General features: G+C 29.5%; 1 protein-coding gene across 1 annotated transcript; it reads right to left on the bottom strand.

The window, feature by feature from the left end:
* Nucleotides 1-9,731: 9,731 nt before the first annotated feature.
* LOC116006343 (glycosyltransferase BC10) lies at nt 9,732-11,889 on the bottom strand. The gene is made up of 3 exons (XM_031246677.1): nt 11,267-11,889; nt 9,899-10,687; nt 9,732-9,866 (listed from the first exon to the last, which is right to left on the bottom strand). Exons 1-2 carry the CDS (start codon nt 11,749-11,751, stop codon nt 9,940-9,942), a joined length of 1,233 nt encoding a protein of 410 aa, XP_031102537.1. The 5' UTR covers nt 11,752-11,889; the 3' UTR covers nt 9,732-9,866; nt 9,899-9,939.
* Between the last annotated feature and the right edge of the window lie 4,269 nt (nt 11,890-16,158).

The raw sequence follows: 16,158 nt of genomic DNA, 5'->3' as shown, positions 1-16,158 counted from the left end.
TGGACCTCGGTTTCAGGCGCTGCGGGACAAGCTCAACGTTACGTTGTGACCTCCCAACCTTGTGCTTGAAGGGGTGTGTTAGAGTCATTAGGCTAGTGTATGGTTTATATTATTTTGACTAAGCTACTCCCTGTTATGTTGGGGTAAGTTAAGTTTCCTATGTCTGTTGTATTACTTGTGAATTATTGTTCATTGATTGAATATGCGTGATAATACTTTCACTGTATGTACTAAGGGTGTGTTTGATTCACACAAAGGAATCAGAATCGGAATGAGAATCAAATACTTATGAGTGTATTCAATCATGACGTTCATAGACTTTTAAAGACTTTTATGAACTTTAAAAGTTTGGATGTATTCAATTCAAACTTTTAGGGAGTCTTTAAAAGTCAAGCAGTATTCAATCAAGATTTTTAAAGTGTCTTTAAAAGTCGGGTGATATTCGATTAAGACTTTTAAAGAGTTTTTAAAAGTCATGTGGTATTCAAAAAGTTATGGATGTGTGTAGACTTTTAATTTTAGGACTTTTGTAGACTTTTCCTTTTCGAATATAAATAGTTGAAATCCAACCCTCAACCCCAAGATTTCAAAATTTATTTCTACTAACTCTGAAGGTTTTCTCTCTCTATTTAAACTCTATTTTTCTCCTATTTAAACTTTATAAACCTTATACCTAAATTCAATAAATTATTATTTTTTCATTATCCTATATTTTCTTCATACCTAGACTCTACAAATTTTTTCTCTCTCCTAAACTTTACAATCTTCTTCTAAAAATTCAAAATAATATTATTTTTACTTCATTATTGTTGAATATTTTGATTTTTTAAATATTTTTCTACAAACTTTTTATCCCTAACTTCTAAACTTTTTCTACGAACTTTTCTCCTTAACTTCTAAACTTTCTCAAAGAACATTTTCTCCATAAATACATGAACAAAGCAAAAATTTTCATCTATCACCGTCAAATTTTACTATATGTTTCATAATGTCCATATAAATACTTGTATATTTTTTTTATTCTTTTTATGTTTATATTCGTATTATATATATATAACAACATGTTACTACGAATAGCGAACTACTGTTTGCAACAACAATTTAGGGCTGAAAACAATAACACATTGTTGATGTTCGCAATTCCAAATTCCAAGTATAATGTATTATATATATTATTAATATTATATTATATTATATTATATTTTATGGAACTGGTAATATATTTTTAATATTTTATTTGAATAACTCTTTATTACTATAAATTTTAGTGTTCAATATTGTTATAAATTCTTTATGAAATAGTTTTTTTTTTTTTGTTGATGGTTATTAATACTATATAAGTAATTAGCATATAAGTCTCACCATACTATGAATAAAAATAATAATGTTGATGTGGGTGAAGAACTATATAATAAGAAGAATTTTATGATACATTATAACATGTTTTGTAATAAAATTATAAATGATAAGAATCGAAATCATTGAAAGTTTGTAAAGATGTATTCAATTTAAAATTTTAATGACTTTTGTTTTTTGTTTTTTTTTTAAAAGTTGATAAAAGTTTATGAATGTTTTTTACATAGACTTTTATAGAGTTTTAAAAAGTTTTGAACGATCGACTCAATGAAAGTCAATAAAAGTTTATTAAAATCTATCATTTTAAAAGTTTTAAAAATCTACAAATGATTGAATACACATCCCCTTAATAATGATAATGAGTTTTGGTAAAAGTATTTTACATATTTGGTAGTAGGGTGAAATTAGAATGATTGTCTATATTGATGTTTGGTTATGTATGATTCGTCCTATAATGGGAAGGTTTTAAAAATACAAAAATAAAATATTAAGGTAATTAATCCTAATATAATGATATCCAAAGCACCAATATAAACAAAACAAAAATCAAAACAAAAATCTAAAATTAAAGCATTAATCCAACCATAAAAATCATATTAAACATGGAATGATACATGTTTTTAATTAGAGAATGTGTTTTTAATTGAAGCGTTAATCAAATCTCATAGTTGTGTTTTAAAAAGTTGTCAACAAAACACTAACTACGATTTTGATTCACATTCCTGGTGTGTAAGCCCATGAACCAAACACACCCTAAAATCGTCATTTCCTCCGCCATATTAGTTGAAATGAAAGATTAAAATGTTTTAAACATAAATTACATTAAAAGAAATCATAAAAATGTCTTAATTGTACATATTTTACATGTTTGATATTTCAGTGACCTAATTGTACAAAAGAAATAAATTTAGTGACATATTTAATATTCTATTCAAAAATAAATAAATAAATAAAACAAAACCATGTGAATTTAGTGACATATTTAATATTCTATTCAAAAATAAATAAATAAATAAAACGAAACCATGTGGCTCACAAAGAGAGTATGGTCATTAGGGGTCGGATGTAGTCATGACCACGGTTCGTTTTTGGTTTCGAATCGGTGGTTCTCGGTTCTAAAACCGGCCAAATCGAAATCGAACTTTCTATCACTGTTCTAGGTACGGTTCTGGTTTGAACCGAATTTTTTTTGTTTGTAAATTTTTTTATTTTTAAAATTGTCCAAATTCAACAATTAATATTTTTGTTGAAAAGTTTCCATTCTAAAATGTTTTTAAAATAGTATATTAAATATTTAAACTTCAAAGTTAAACTATATTAAAAAAATTGTTATTAGTTGAATTTTAAAATGTTATTTAAAATTTGAACTTTAATTAAATAATAATTAAAATTTAACCAAATAATACAAAATAATTAAAATTTATTTTTTATTTTTACTTTTTTCGGTTTGAAACCGGAACCGGAACCGAACCGTGGTCATCCCTAATAGGATGTCAACATGTCATGCAATGTTTAAGGGGTTGTTATGCCATGGACCCGGGTCCACCTTGCATGTCCATGTTTATAATTTTAGAACTCTAAGTTGGACCCATGTCTATGTTCATAATTTTATAACTCTATATTCATAATTTTTGAATTCTACATTCACAATTTCAGAACTCTATGTTCACAATTTCAGAACTCTATGTTCAATAGTATAACACAATTTTTGAATCTATATAACAAAATTGTGAATATAAGATTAAAAAATTGTGAATATTGTGTAATGTAATTTTGTATATTGAGATCTAGAATTGTGAACATAAAGTTTTAAAATTGTTAAAATAAAGTTCTAAAGTTGTGAACATAGAGTTTTAAATTTGTGAAGATGGACCTAGGTCCACCTTGGGACCCGGGTCCATAACATAATTTGCCATGTTTAAGAGAATTAATGGAGCTTAGGTTAAAAATCTTAACCAAATAAGGCCATAAGTTCAGCACAAATATATTTCACGCAATATATGAACAATTACACCGCTAGTTTCTCTGCAATAGCTTTTAGATAGCTAGCAGTAAAACTAATTATATTCATGAAGTTTATTTTAACGTAATTACTATACTTATGGTAAAGAAATTTAAATATTTTATGCCTTATTAAAATTTTCGTTAAAACTTTTTAAACTTATTATATTTCAGTACAACTTTGACAAAACTGAATACATTTAATAACTTTAAATCAAATTTCAAGCGTTGGTACCACTCTAATTTAATTTTGTTGAAATATGCATGGTGAACATGTACAATAGGCGGAGGTTTTTTTTTTTTTTTTTTTAATAATAAAATCTCAGAATATACTTAAATCAAAGTTTCAATACATGAAGGAATAGATGATAATCAACTAAGAGGACCAGTATGGGAACGAGCAACTCTAACTAAAGCATGAGCAGACTTATTCACTGATCGTTGTATAAACGGAATAGATACTTCCTCAAAGTATCGCTTTAAATCTCGACACTCACTAATAATACAAACTGCAAAGGAGAGATCAAGCAAAGAACCCTTTAGCAGATTGCACACCATTTGACAATCGGACTTCACCACCAATTTCCGAATACCTCTTTATTTTGTCCAGAATAGAGCTTCTTAAACCGCAATAGCCTCCGCTAGGTGAGCGTCGTTCATACAACGGATCGGACCACTTTTCGCCGCCACAAATTCACCATGAACATCCTTCATAACCACTCCATAAGTTGCCTGGCCCGTCTCGTAAAAAACCGCTGCGTCGACAATAAAAATGAACCAATTATTTCTGCAACTGACATCCTAGAAGATAACGTGCCATTAACTAATTAACACATTTGAAAGACAATATTCAAAATCTTCATTAGCAAGAGGAGCAGCCACAGTACACGGCGATATAGCCCCAATAGCAGGAGGCTTTAACTTGCGATTAATTACGATTGATTAACGCTAAATTTTCATAGTACAATATCTAAAGTACGGGTTTGTCCCGCTATCTTTTTTTTTTTTTTTTTTTAATGATATACACTTTAACGCTTTTGACTAAAACTCATTTGAAAGAAAACAATAAATAAATACTAAAAAATACTAAATATTTCCAGTTTATACCTTATAATTCTTCCAAATATTATAAACTGAACGATTTTATATTTTATTTTTCACCCAACCACGTTTATGAAATAATTTTTTTCACCAAAATATTTGATTTTCATTCAACTTCTATATCTGACATATGCGGATTTACATGGGGACAATTAAAACAGTGGAGGTTTAAAACAGTGGAGGTTACTGCCCCCACTGATTTATTTTACTTAATATATATTGGTAGTGATTTATAAGCCCTGTCTGGTAACATAGTTAGCTTATCAGTTAATTTTGACTTGTTTAAGCACTATTAGCTGTTTGATTTAGTTTAAAAAATCAATATGAGATTTTTTAATAGCTTATTGTTGGAAAAATAGTATAACATGACATAGAAAGTGACTATTTTGTGGTACACATATATGTGAAGTGTACTTTCATATATGGATATCCTATGATTGCATGACTCCTTAATCCTTATCCCAATAACTCACTATGTCCAATAACATTTAATTATGTATATAGCCATTAGATATTCCACATTAGTCTATCACATTTAATTTGGTACATTAATCAAAAGTGGTCGGTTTGATTTTGCAAATTAATAGGTTATTTAGATGATTCGGTTAGTTTCATTCAATTATCGTTATTACCCATCATAACTTTATCTATTATTAACAAAACCACCAAGTAGAGATTGAATTGTGTATCTCTAGGATACCACATCGCATTTTATTGGTTTCTAAAAAGGAAAAGAAAAAAAAAAGATTTATGGGATAAATATGAAATTTTTTCCTTATCATTTAATATTAATTAAAAATTGATCTTTTTTACACTCTGAAAATCAATGAAATATTTAAATTCTTTGGTTGGAACACCTTAAGTGACATGATATCTCGAGAATATACAATCTTATCTCTCATTTAGTATGACTCTCACAAAATCCACAATTACCATCGATTGGATGATGCCTAGACTGCTCAAAATAATAAAATGCTTAAAATCACTAAGCCACTTTAACATTCAATAACTTTTACATATAATTAAATATTATCAAATTAAAAATAAGGGCCAAATAAGTCATTCAACTATATACCAAAAGGTAATTAGGTCACCGAACTCAAAAACTACAATTAGGTCCCTGAACAAAGTAAATTCATACAAATTCACAAAAAAAATGACTTGTTTACCTGTTGATATGCTGATGTGTCGGTTACTGAAATTAAAAATAATTTTTAACTTTAATTTTAATAATTATAAATAAAAAATTATTTTAATATTAAAAAAAACCTACCAGTTGGAGACGAACCCCTTCGTCTCCTGCCCACCATGGAGATGAAGGGTTCTCCATGGTTGGCCGGAGACGAAGGGCTCCCCTTTGTCTCTGTTGAGTTTTTATTTAATCATTATTTTATTAAAATTAGGAATAAGGTTCAAATGTAACCTCAAAGTGCAATTACGCCACTGAACGGAAAAAAAAAGTGCAATTAAATTACTCAACGCTTCAAATGCATGTAATTTTACCTGATAGCAGGTTACCTTCCATTTCATCAAGTTGCATGCTTATATGGATGGAAAGTTGGCATTTTAAAATATTTTTAAATATTAAAAATTAAAAATAAAAATTTAAAATTTAAAATTTAAAAATTTAATTAAAAAAAAACAAGCAGGCATTGTATTTTTAATTATTTTTTTTAAAAAAATAAGGAAGCATGCATTTAATTTTTTATTTTTTTAATTTTAATATTATTATTAGTAAAAAATTATTTTAAAATTCCAATTCACCATCCACATAAGCAGGCAGCCTGATGAAATGAAAGGTAACCTGCTATCTGGTGAAATTGTATGTACTTGGAGTGTTCAGTGGCCTAATTGCGTTTTTTTTTTTCGTTTAGTGGCCTAATTGAACTCTCAGGTTACGTTCAGTGATCAATTTGAACCTCATTCATTAAAATTATTAAAATAAAATTTAAAAATTTATTTGGTGGAATCCTTCAATTTATGAACACCAATAATTTGAAGTCACATTAGGAAAGAAATTATTAGGAGAAAGATTTTCAGGGGAAAATATCAGTTTTCTTTAATAATTTTATATCAAATTTCAAGACTGGTACCACTTTAATATAGTTTTGTTGAAATATGTATAGTGAAAACTGAACATGTACAATAAAAAGAGGCTTTAACGGGGCATTGACTTTTTTGGATGGAATGGACAAGTTTAGGTAGAATGTGCCTTGAGTGAGATGTGTAATATTTTTTAATTAAAATATAATAATTTTATATGTATTTTAAAAAGTTTTATCAATTAAAAAATATATTTTTTTAAAATATTAAATTTTAATTGAAAAGTATTACATGTCTTATTTGAGGCATGCTCTTACAAAGAACTTATTCATTTAGGAATGTTTTAATCATAGAGTAAAATAGAAATGCTAATTGGTTTACTAACTCAAGATATTTTTTTTTTAATTTTCTAAAAAATTGAAGAATATAAAGCACAAAACATGTTTACTTACATAATTTTTCATTTTAAAAACTGAAAATATAATTTCTATAAAATATTTTTAAAATACATATCTATATCTCTAAGAAATTATTATTAAGAAAATATTACTTGGACTCCCAAGTTCTACTCCCTGACACAAAAATTTGATGTTGACATCTCCGATCAGGACACACAGGATGGAGATAACCTATCATTGTCATGCCAGGGAGTAAAAGTAATGGAGCATAGAATGGTAGTGAATATAGTTAACTCTTATTATTAACACCATTTTTTTAAAAGGACAATTATCACATGTCATCATTGCCACATCAACATAATCTGATACAGTCGTTATACCGTGGACCGTGGTCACTGATACTACAGGTCATCTCAAAAGATTGTGCCTTACATTTGTTTTTATATTATCAAATGAAACTGTAGTTATATCGAAATGTAATTGTAGTTGTGTTGAAATGTAACTGCAGTGTATATGAACTGATACTGAATAACAGTTTCACATTTGTGTTTTTATATTATCGAATGAAAGTGTAGTTATATCGAAATGTAACTGCAGTTGTGTTGAAATGTAACTGCAGTGTATATGAACTGAAAGTGAATGACGCAGAACGGAGGTGGTTTCATCTGTCTGTTTTCATTAATCAAAACGACGTCGTTTTGATGCACAGTCCACAATCCATCGTGGACCACGGTCCTCGATATAATTTGCGGATATGATATGCCATTCAACTTAACTTTTGTTTAATTAATTTATTTAGTCACCAATAATACATTAATATCAATATTTACAAAATAAATAACTAATACTTTCAAATATATTTAAACTGTTAACCTCTTATAGAACTATTATTTGTGTATTCCACCTTACTATGCATCTACTTCAACACTACTTTGTGGAATTTAATTAAAGACCATATTAAGCTTAGCATAGTAGAAAATTTTATTTACATATATATTCTTTTAAAAAAAAGTTTCGTATACATTTAAATAAAGTTATTAATTTTTTAAACATTATATTAATAGCAAAAAAAATAACAAATTTCATTTTTCAATTTATTCATGTACTCCATCTGTCTCATTTCATCTGTCATGCCTACTATTCGGTCAAACCAACTCCTTTTTCTTTGCTTATTTTTATTAGCATTTTTTTTAATAATTTTTAAATTTAATTTTTTGTGTTTAATGGTACTTTTAATGTGTACTAAAAAAAATAGTACTTTTAATGTAATTTCTAAATATATGAATTTTATATATTAACTCTAAACTTAGTATTATGAAAAATTAATTTTAAAATAACTTCAGTCATGCCTTATTAACCGAACACGACAAATAAAATGGGATAGAGGGAGTAATTTGTTAACAATTAAGATATTGAGATTTAAAAAAAAAATACATAGCACTTGGTTTTTTTTTAAATAAAAAATTACCATTAAAAAAATTTAAAACACATTTATTTTAAAACAAAATTTAAATATGTTTGTAGGTATGGATAGATTGAAAATTTAAAAATTTTTAATAATTTTTTAAAATTAAATTTATCTTTATTGTAATGTACATGGAACTTTTTTTTTTTTAAAGCATAAATAAAAATTTTGACAGCTTTTTATCTCATGATGGTCTTTTATTAAATTGTTTAAATTGGCACCAAAATTGTTACAAAATTAGTGTTGTTAATAATTATCCATAGTTATATTATTTTTAAAAATATATAGACTAAATTAAACAAAATTAAACTACATAAATTAAATTTTACAAATCCACATATTAAATTGTACTAAAATCAGTCATAATTGTTTACATGATGGTTATTCTCATTTGAATATATATATATATATAGTTTAGATCAACCATCTAGAATGAAGAAAAATTAAATAAAAAAAAAGGCAGTGGCATTGGATAATTTTGTGTAAGCAATGTTTTTTTTTGGGGTGTTTTATTTTGTGTTTTTTAAGTGCATAATTACTCTATGAGTGCATAGTTTTCTCTCTTTGAGTGTACATTTTAGTGTCTTCGAGTGAACAATTTTGACTTTTGAGCGCATATTTTTGTGCCTTAAAATGCATAATTTTATGTCTTCAAGTGCATAATTTTGGTCTTCGAGTGCACAATTTTTGCCTTTGAATGCACATCTGTGTGTCTTTAAGTGCATAATTTTGACTTTCGAATTTACATTTTTGTGTCTTCAAATAAACATTTTGCAAATTGAAAATGTAAAATTTTTTATCAAGCGACCTTGTCCCGACGACAGAAATTTTCCGTGGAGATTAATACAGATTTTTTTCTTGGGATGGGGAGAATACTCTTTAGTCTGTACTCCTACTTCTCATTCCGAATTACAAAAACCTTTTAACCACTTTGCCCATTAAAAAATACTTACATTTTAATTTAGTAGCAAATTATAGTGAATCAAGGTCGACCACTAATAGAATTTTTTTAAATATGTTGTTATATTTTTATATATTATATGCTTTTCTTTTAGATAGTACACTATAATAAAAATATTTTTGAAAACTTAGAGTATAATAAAAATAAATTTCGGTATAATAAAATATATTATATAGTAATAATTTATCAGAAAATGTAGATCATTTTAAAAAATGAGTTTAGTGTGTTCAAAATAGTCACAACACGCCAATAACCTTGTGATTTAGTGGTATAAATTGACTTTCGCAAATGAAATGTCATGGATTTCAACCCAGTGAGGTCAATATTGACTCTTTGTGTACTAAATCGGTAGTACTAAAAAAAAGAAATGTTTGCAAAAAAAAAAAAAAAAACTACGTAAGTCACAACAACGTAAAACGGCGATTAATTACAATTATCTAAAATTTCGAAGTACAATATCTGAACTCTAAAGTACGGGTTTGTCCCGCCTTCTTCTCTTTATGACACTTTAACCCTTTTGACTAAAACTAAACAAGGAAAACTCTCAAAAAAAAAAAAAAACTAAACAAGTAAAAAAAAAGTCAAAAGAAACGTTTAATTACGATAATGCCCTCTTACTCTTTTAAAATTACATCGTTTGCTATCCTCATCAGCGGCTCGATCGAGTCAGGAGAGAACTTCCTAGCGAATAAAAACGGGTCATGCCGTTTCGTCAAAGACGGATCGGAGCCGTTCATCTCCTCATCACCGTACCGTGGGCGGTCATTTCGAAGGGTTAGGATTAATCCCCGGCCCACTTCGTCTGCACTGTACATCCGCGGGTGACCGCCGTGACTCCCTTTCCAGTCCACGTGCGTGAGCGTCGCGTGGGAACACCCTTGCGGGTCTACCATGCTCAAGAGCGTAGAGAAATATTGCTCCTCGGGGTAACACGTGTCGCGATATAAGCACGGCTGCTTGAACTTTGACCAAAGCTTTCGGTCACGCACTACAATCCTGGCGTGCTTACGTGTCAGGATGTAGAACTGGGACCCAATTCGGAAATCCTCAAACCTCACCTCCGGCAGCATCGCGTAATCCCCACGCGCCGCCCACCTGTCGTAGGCCCACGGCTCCCTCCCCAGAATTTCGATGAAACTCTTGGTCGAGTTTATGACGGTTTTGTAAGTGAAATTAAAGGAGTGAAGTGGAATGCAGAGCGGGGAGAGGAGGGCGAACATGTAATTCGACTTGTCGTGGAGGAGCGCGTGCGCTAACAGCCGCCGTGCCGCGGCGGCGAGCGTGGGAGTGTTCCGGCGAGTTGGCTTCGACGGGATGACGCGGCCGGCAAACACGCCGTGGAACGGTGGAGTGTAATTGTACCTATAGAATAATTGAGGTATAATTGTATAATGTTATATCTTATTTTAAATGATTATGCTCTATATCTAATTTCTTGAAGATTATGGAATAGAATTATTCAAAAAAAAAAAAGAATAATAATAATAATAATAAGAGTTTATTATTGAAATGGTCCTTCGATTATTGTGAAATTATCAATTTGGTCCTCTCGACAATTTTTCGTTCCCAATTCAGTCCCTTGACTTTGAAAAAATAAACTAATTTGGTCCTCCGTTTATTTTGCCGTTAAACATCCGTTAAATCAGGACAAAATTAGTAATTTTGCTATAGTCAAGGAATCATTTCAGTGAAAATTAATTACCAATTTAGTCCTTGACTATAACAAAATTATCAATTTGGTCCCGATTTAATGGATGTTTAACGGAAAAATAAACAGATGACCAAATTGATTAAATTTTTCAAAGTCGAGGACTTAATTGGTCACGAAAAATTATTGAAAACCAAATTGATAATTTCACAATAGTCGAGAGACCATTTTGATAATAAACTCTAATAATAATAATAATTATAATCATAATTATAATGACGGTCCAATAGTACCTCGGATCCGCGTGTACGTATATATTGTACAGATTCTCCGGCGTGGCATTGAAGAAGAGCTCCCACAGCGGCGCAAATGGAAGCGGCGTGGTGGTGAGGAACATAAAAGCCAATTTCTTCGGCTTCGTGACGGGTCTCTGGTCCGACCCAACCCGACCCGAAACTCGTATCATCGGGTCATCCTCCTCCTCCTCCTCCGTTGGCGGCGGCGATAACGTAATAACGGTTGATTTTCTGTTAACTTTCCCGTCGTTTCCATCCTCCGGCCTCCCAATCGGCGGCGGCGGAGAAAACGTAGTAACGGTTGATTCTCCCTTAACTTTCCCGCCGTTTCCATCCTCAGACAACGGGTAATTTCCCTCGCCGCCGCCGGCAACGGCGGCGGTGGCGGCGGGGGAGAAAGGGGAATTTATGGTAAGAATCAACGCGAGTGGCAAACAAAGAAGCAGAGCACAAAAGAGAGACAGCGGAGAAGGAAACAACATGATGGTCACTCTGTACTCTCTCACTGATACTTTACAACAAAAGACCCAACAGAGAGAAACAAGAGATCGAGCATCTTAGAGAGAGAAAAGGTGGAAGATAATGGGATTTGGTAAAGGATTATTGGGATATTACGAATATAAATTTGTCAACAATAACCTATGTGCTTAAGATAATAATTAACCACGCTATTTAAAGCACTAATCCGGATAAAATACTTGCAGACACAGAATAAACGTTGTGGTTAACACTTAACAGCGTTAGCCTTCTCCGATTGTAATTCAATTAAAATAACGAATTAAGTAAAATAAGAAAGTAATTGTAATTAAGTTAATAATAGAGAATAAAAAAGTTAAGTAATTAAAAGTAACTACAGGTTATTTAAATAGTAATAAAACTATCTTTATAATAAAAAAAATCATTTTTAGTTAATAAATATACGCAAAAATCTTCTAAAATATTAATATTTGTAATGAATAAAATATTTTCAAAATTATAATTATAATGATAATTAGTAGTATCAAAATTATTTAATGCAGAGTATTTAAATGGTAATAAAATTGTCATTATAATTTTTTGTAGTTAATGTCTTTATAATCAAAAAATAATTTTTTTAGTTAATGAATATATGAAAAAGGTAAAAACCATTGTAAAAGAAAATTATTAAATAGATTTTTAAACTTCGTGTACTATAATAATATTATTAGGTATTCGTTTCCTTTCGATCTTTTAGTATTATACTAACTAAGAAATTAATTTTATTTTCAAAAAAACTAAGAAATTAATTATAATTAAGCTAATAATGGAATTAAAGAATTGAGTGAAATAAAGAAATAATTGTAATTAAGCTAATAATGAAGAATAAGAAATTAAAGAATTGAAAGTAATTATAGAGTACTTAAATGGTAATAAAATTATCTGTATAATAAAAAAATTATATTAATACTTTTAAAAATTATTTCTTGTTTTTTTTTTCAATATTTATTTTAATTAATAATTATATAATTACATAAATCATATTACATATCAATTTTTCTAAAATAAATGCAATCAAACGAATCATATATTATTGATACTTTTGAATTGATCTTATAATTAAATAAATGTACACTTTCAAATATTATAATTATTTATAACTTCACCTTTAATTTTATTATTTAAATATATATTTAAAAATTAATACGTGCATCGCAGTGATAATTTTGTGCGAAACACAATTATATTGTTTGGCTGGTAGGAATTACAATTTTCGACCTCCATTTGTGGAATTAAAATTCATTGAGCTCCCCCTATGAATTCTAATTTAGTGGTGGATACAAAGGGGAAAAAAATGAAATTACAAAATTATCCTTGATAATAATAATGATGATTATTATTATTAAAGATATTTTAGTCTTTTTCTTTTCTCTCATAATTCTTCTTTCACCCAAATCCACAGCAAATGTTTTTACTTTAGTTTGAGCCTCATCCTAACACCTCAGTTTGTAGACAGGACCACCGGGTATGGGAGTTGACGACGGAGAATTAACGGCGTTGAGATGAGGTGCACACGTGGCTGACATGCAGGTAGATGGGGCCTACGTATTTGGTGGGGTACAACGTTGGCAATGTGTGGGGTCACAAGAAGCTCACAGCATATCCGTATGACGTGTGAATTGTGAAGTGAACCCACGTGAGAGGCAGGGGGAGGGGGCATGACAACAAAAAATGTGAGGATAAGTAAAATAAAAGAATTAAAGAAAGGAATAACGACTAAAAACCCGTAAAAAAAGAAGAAATTAATAATGATGCAAATGCTTCAAGATTCTTGTGTTGTTGGTAAAAATTTTGAGGTAACAATTCTTATTAATGTGATAGGATATTCACGACACACTATTTAATCACGGATGAATAATCGCTAGTAGGCAATTTCATGACAGTTACAAACCGCTAAATATAATAATATAACCGCTGCTAAATGACTTTTTTGGTGTAGTGTATACATGTCACGCTTTAGCGACACATACTTAATGGTAGTTATATATAACTGTTGCTAAATGAGTATATATGTGTGCGCAAATTATACTGTGGATCATGGTCCACAATGCATTGTCGACCATGGTCATGGCTGATACTGCAGTTGTGTTGAAAGGAAACTGCAGTTGCGCGGAACAGATGTCGTTCATCCGTTCAACACAATTGCAGTTCCAGACGGATGAAACGACCTCTGTTCCGCGCAACTACAGTTTCCTTTCAACACAACTGCAGTATCCGTTCAATACAACTGCAGTATCAACCATGATCCATGGTCCACGGTATAACTACTGATATATTGTGACAGTTATATAAACCGTTTCTAATTTAACATTGAAACTTAAATGATTAAGTTGTTAGCAACGATTTCTTATGGCAGATCGTTATAGTCACTAGGAAACATTAACTTATTTTCATTTAATGTGGTTTTTACTAGCAGTTGTTTGAATTGCCGCTAAAACTCAACTAAATTTAATCATTTATAGTCACAGCTAAGTGTTTGAAAGGAAAAGTGACAAAAAATGTTTTAAAACTCTTCAAAAATATTTCCAATCCGCAATTCGGTTAATAAGAAACCGCCGCTAAAAGCAATCCTAGTCAATAATTCTCTCGGTTGTAGTAAATCCCGTTAAATCATTCACGACACACTATTTAGTCACGAATAGATGATCACCAGTAGGAGATTTCATAACAGTTACAAACCGCCACTAAATAATAATATAACCGCTGCTAAATGACATTTTTAATGTAGCGTACATGTCACACTTTGCTATGTATTTATTTATTACTCGTAAATTGAACAATTTGATTACAAAATAATTATATAAAATCACATTCATCTAATATTTTACTTTCTCAATTATTTAATAGTGTTGTATTTGATCATTGTAAATTGTTATAATTGATAAATTTATTAATGATGTGTCATATATATATGCCACTGCCCACTGGGTGAGATAGAAAACGTTTGTGGACGCATCACAAGACACATACAAGCAAAAAAGTACATGTCATCCGAGGAGGCACAGAAAATGAAACTTAGAAGAAACACCTTTTAAAAAAAAAAAATTATTTGGTTCAAGTCATCATTTACCAAATAGTTCAAAATTTAACTCCAAATTGATTATTGGAGTTGACAAGAACATTAGTATAAATTAATATATTTCATATCACAATGATCTACAACACATTTAATTCGTGAAATAATTAAAGTTTGATAAAATTACTAAATAAAAATAGAAACTTTAGTCTCAATTATAACAAAGGTGATCGTTTGGCGTTCCTCAGCGTTTCTTTTTTTTCTTTTTTTTTTTTTTAAAAATTATGATTGGATAATTATAAATTATTTAATATTTTAATAGTTAATATTAAAATATTAAATATTAACCTAAAATACAAATAGAATTATAAATTGTACTCTGTATAAAGATTTTAAAAATCAAAACACAATTCTACAAAGTCACAACAATCAAAGTATCAATATTAAAGTAGATGATTTTGATTTTTTTATTACATTTTTAGGTTTGGGAAGGATTTGAAAGATTTAGAATTTTTGTTGCTCAAAATGAAGTCGTTTTGAGAGAAATAACACATTTAAAAAAAAAAAAAAAGAACAATAGCTATTCACCGGCAGCCTAGTCCTCCGTGACTGAGTCGGCGCCTAGGCTGCCTCATAAATCACCGATTTTGGTGATTTTCTAGGCGGTCGGCCGCCGCCAAGTGCTTAGGTCTGATTTTTTATTTTTGATTATATTGATTTTTCATTGAAAAAATCTACTCTAAGCACATATTTACTGTCAATTTTCGTAGTGAATATAACTCTTATTTTAAAATTAAACATCTCTATCAGTAGTTAGTACTTTTACAAGGAAAGTTGTTCATTTCAAAATTATTATTGCTAAAAAAAAATCTATACATAAATTAAGGAATAAATCTATTTCCACGGGCCGGGTCAAATATGCTATGAGTTTATTTATAGCGTTTGCTACATGTCATCTTTGGTATGTCTTTGTAAAATATATTGCATAAAATACTAATTAATTACAATTTACAATTAATCATTCTCAAGCTAGCTTATATATTTATTAATGGATAGATTGGTAATTAGTGCTATTTTGATTGGAGACTATTGTTAAAATATGAATAGAAAAATGCACTAATTGATATTATTATTTTTTATTTGTTACTCAGAAAATATTGTGTTTAATATGGAGAAAGAAAGAAATAGTGAGCACATTGCCAAATACCTTGTAGTCTAGTGGCATCCGGTGTCTCGGTTTACACTCCCACATAGATGATGGGAGTAGGTTCGAGCCTCAGTGGAGTCAATTGTTGACTTTTTGTGCTTCAGTAGGTTGAAAAAGTAGCTATGAACAGATACTACATTGTAATAGAGT

The sequence above is a fragment of the Ipomoea triloba genome, chromosome 15 (genome assembly GCF_003576645.1).
Source record: "Ipomoea triloba cultivar NCNSP0323 chromosome 15, ASM357664v1".
Taxonomy (NCBI): domain Eukaryota; kingdom Viridiplantae; phylum Streptophyta; class Magnoliopsida; order Solanales; family Convolvulaceae; genus Ipomoea; species Ipomoea triloba.
This window is presented reverse-complemented; position numbering and strand designations above follow the sequence as displayed.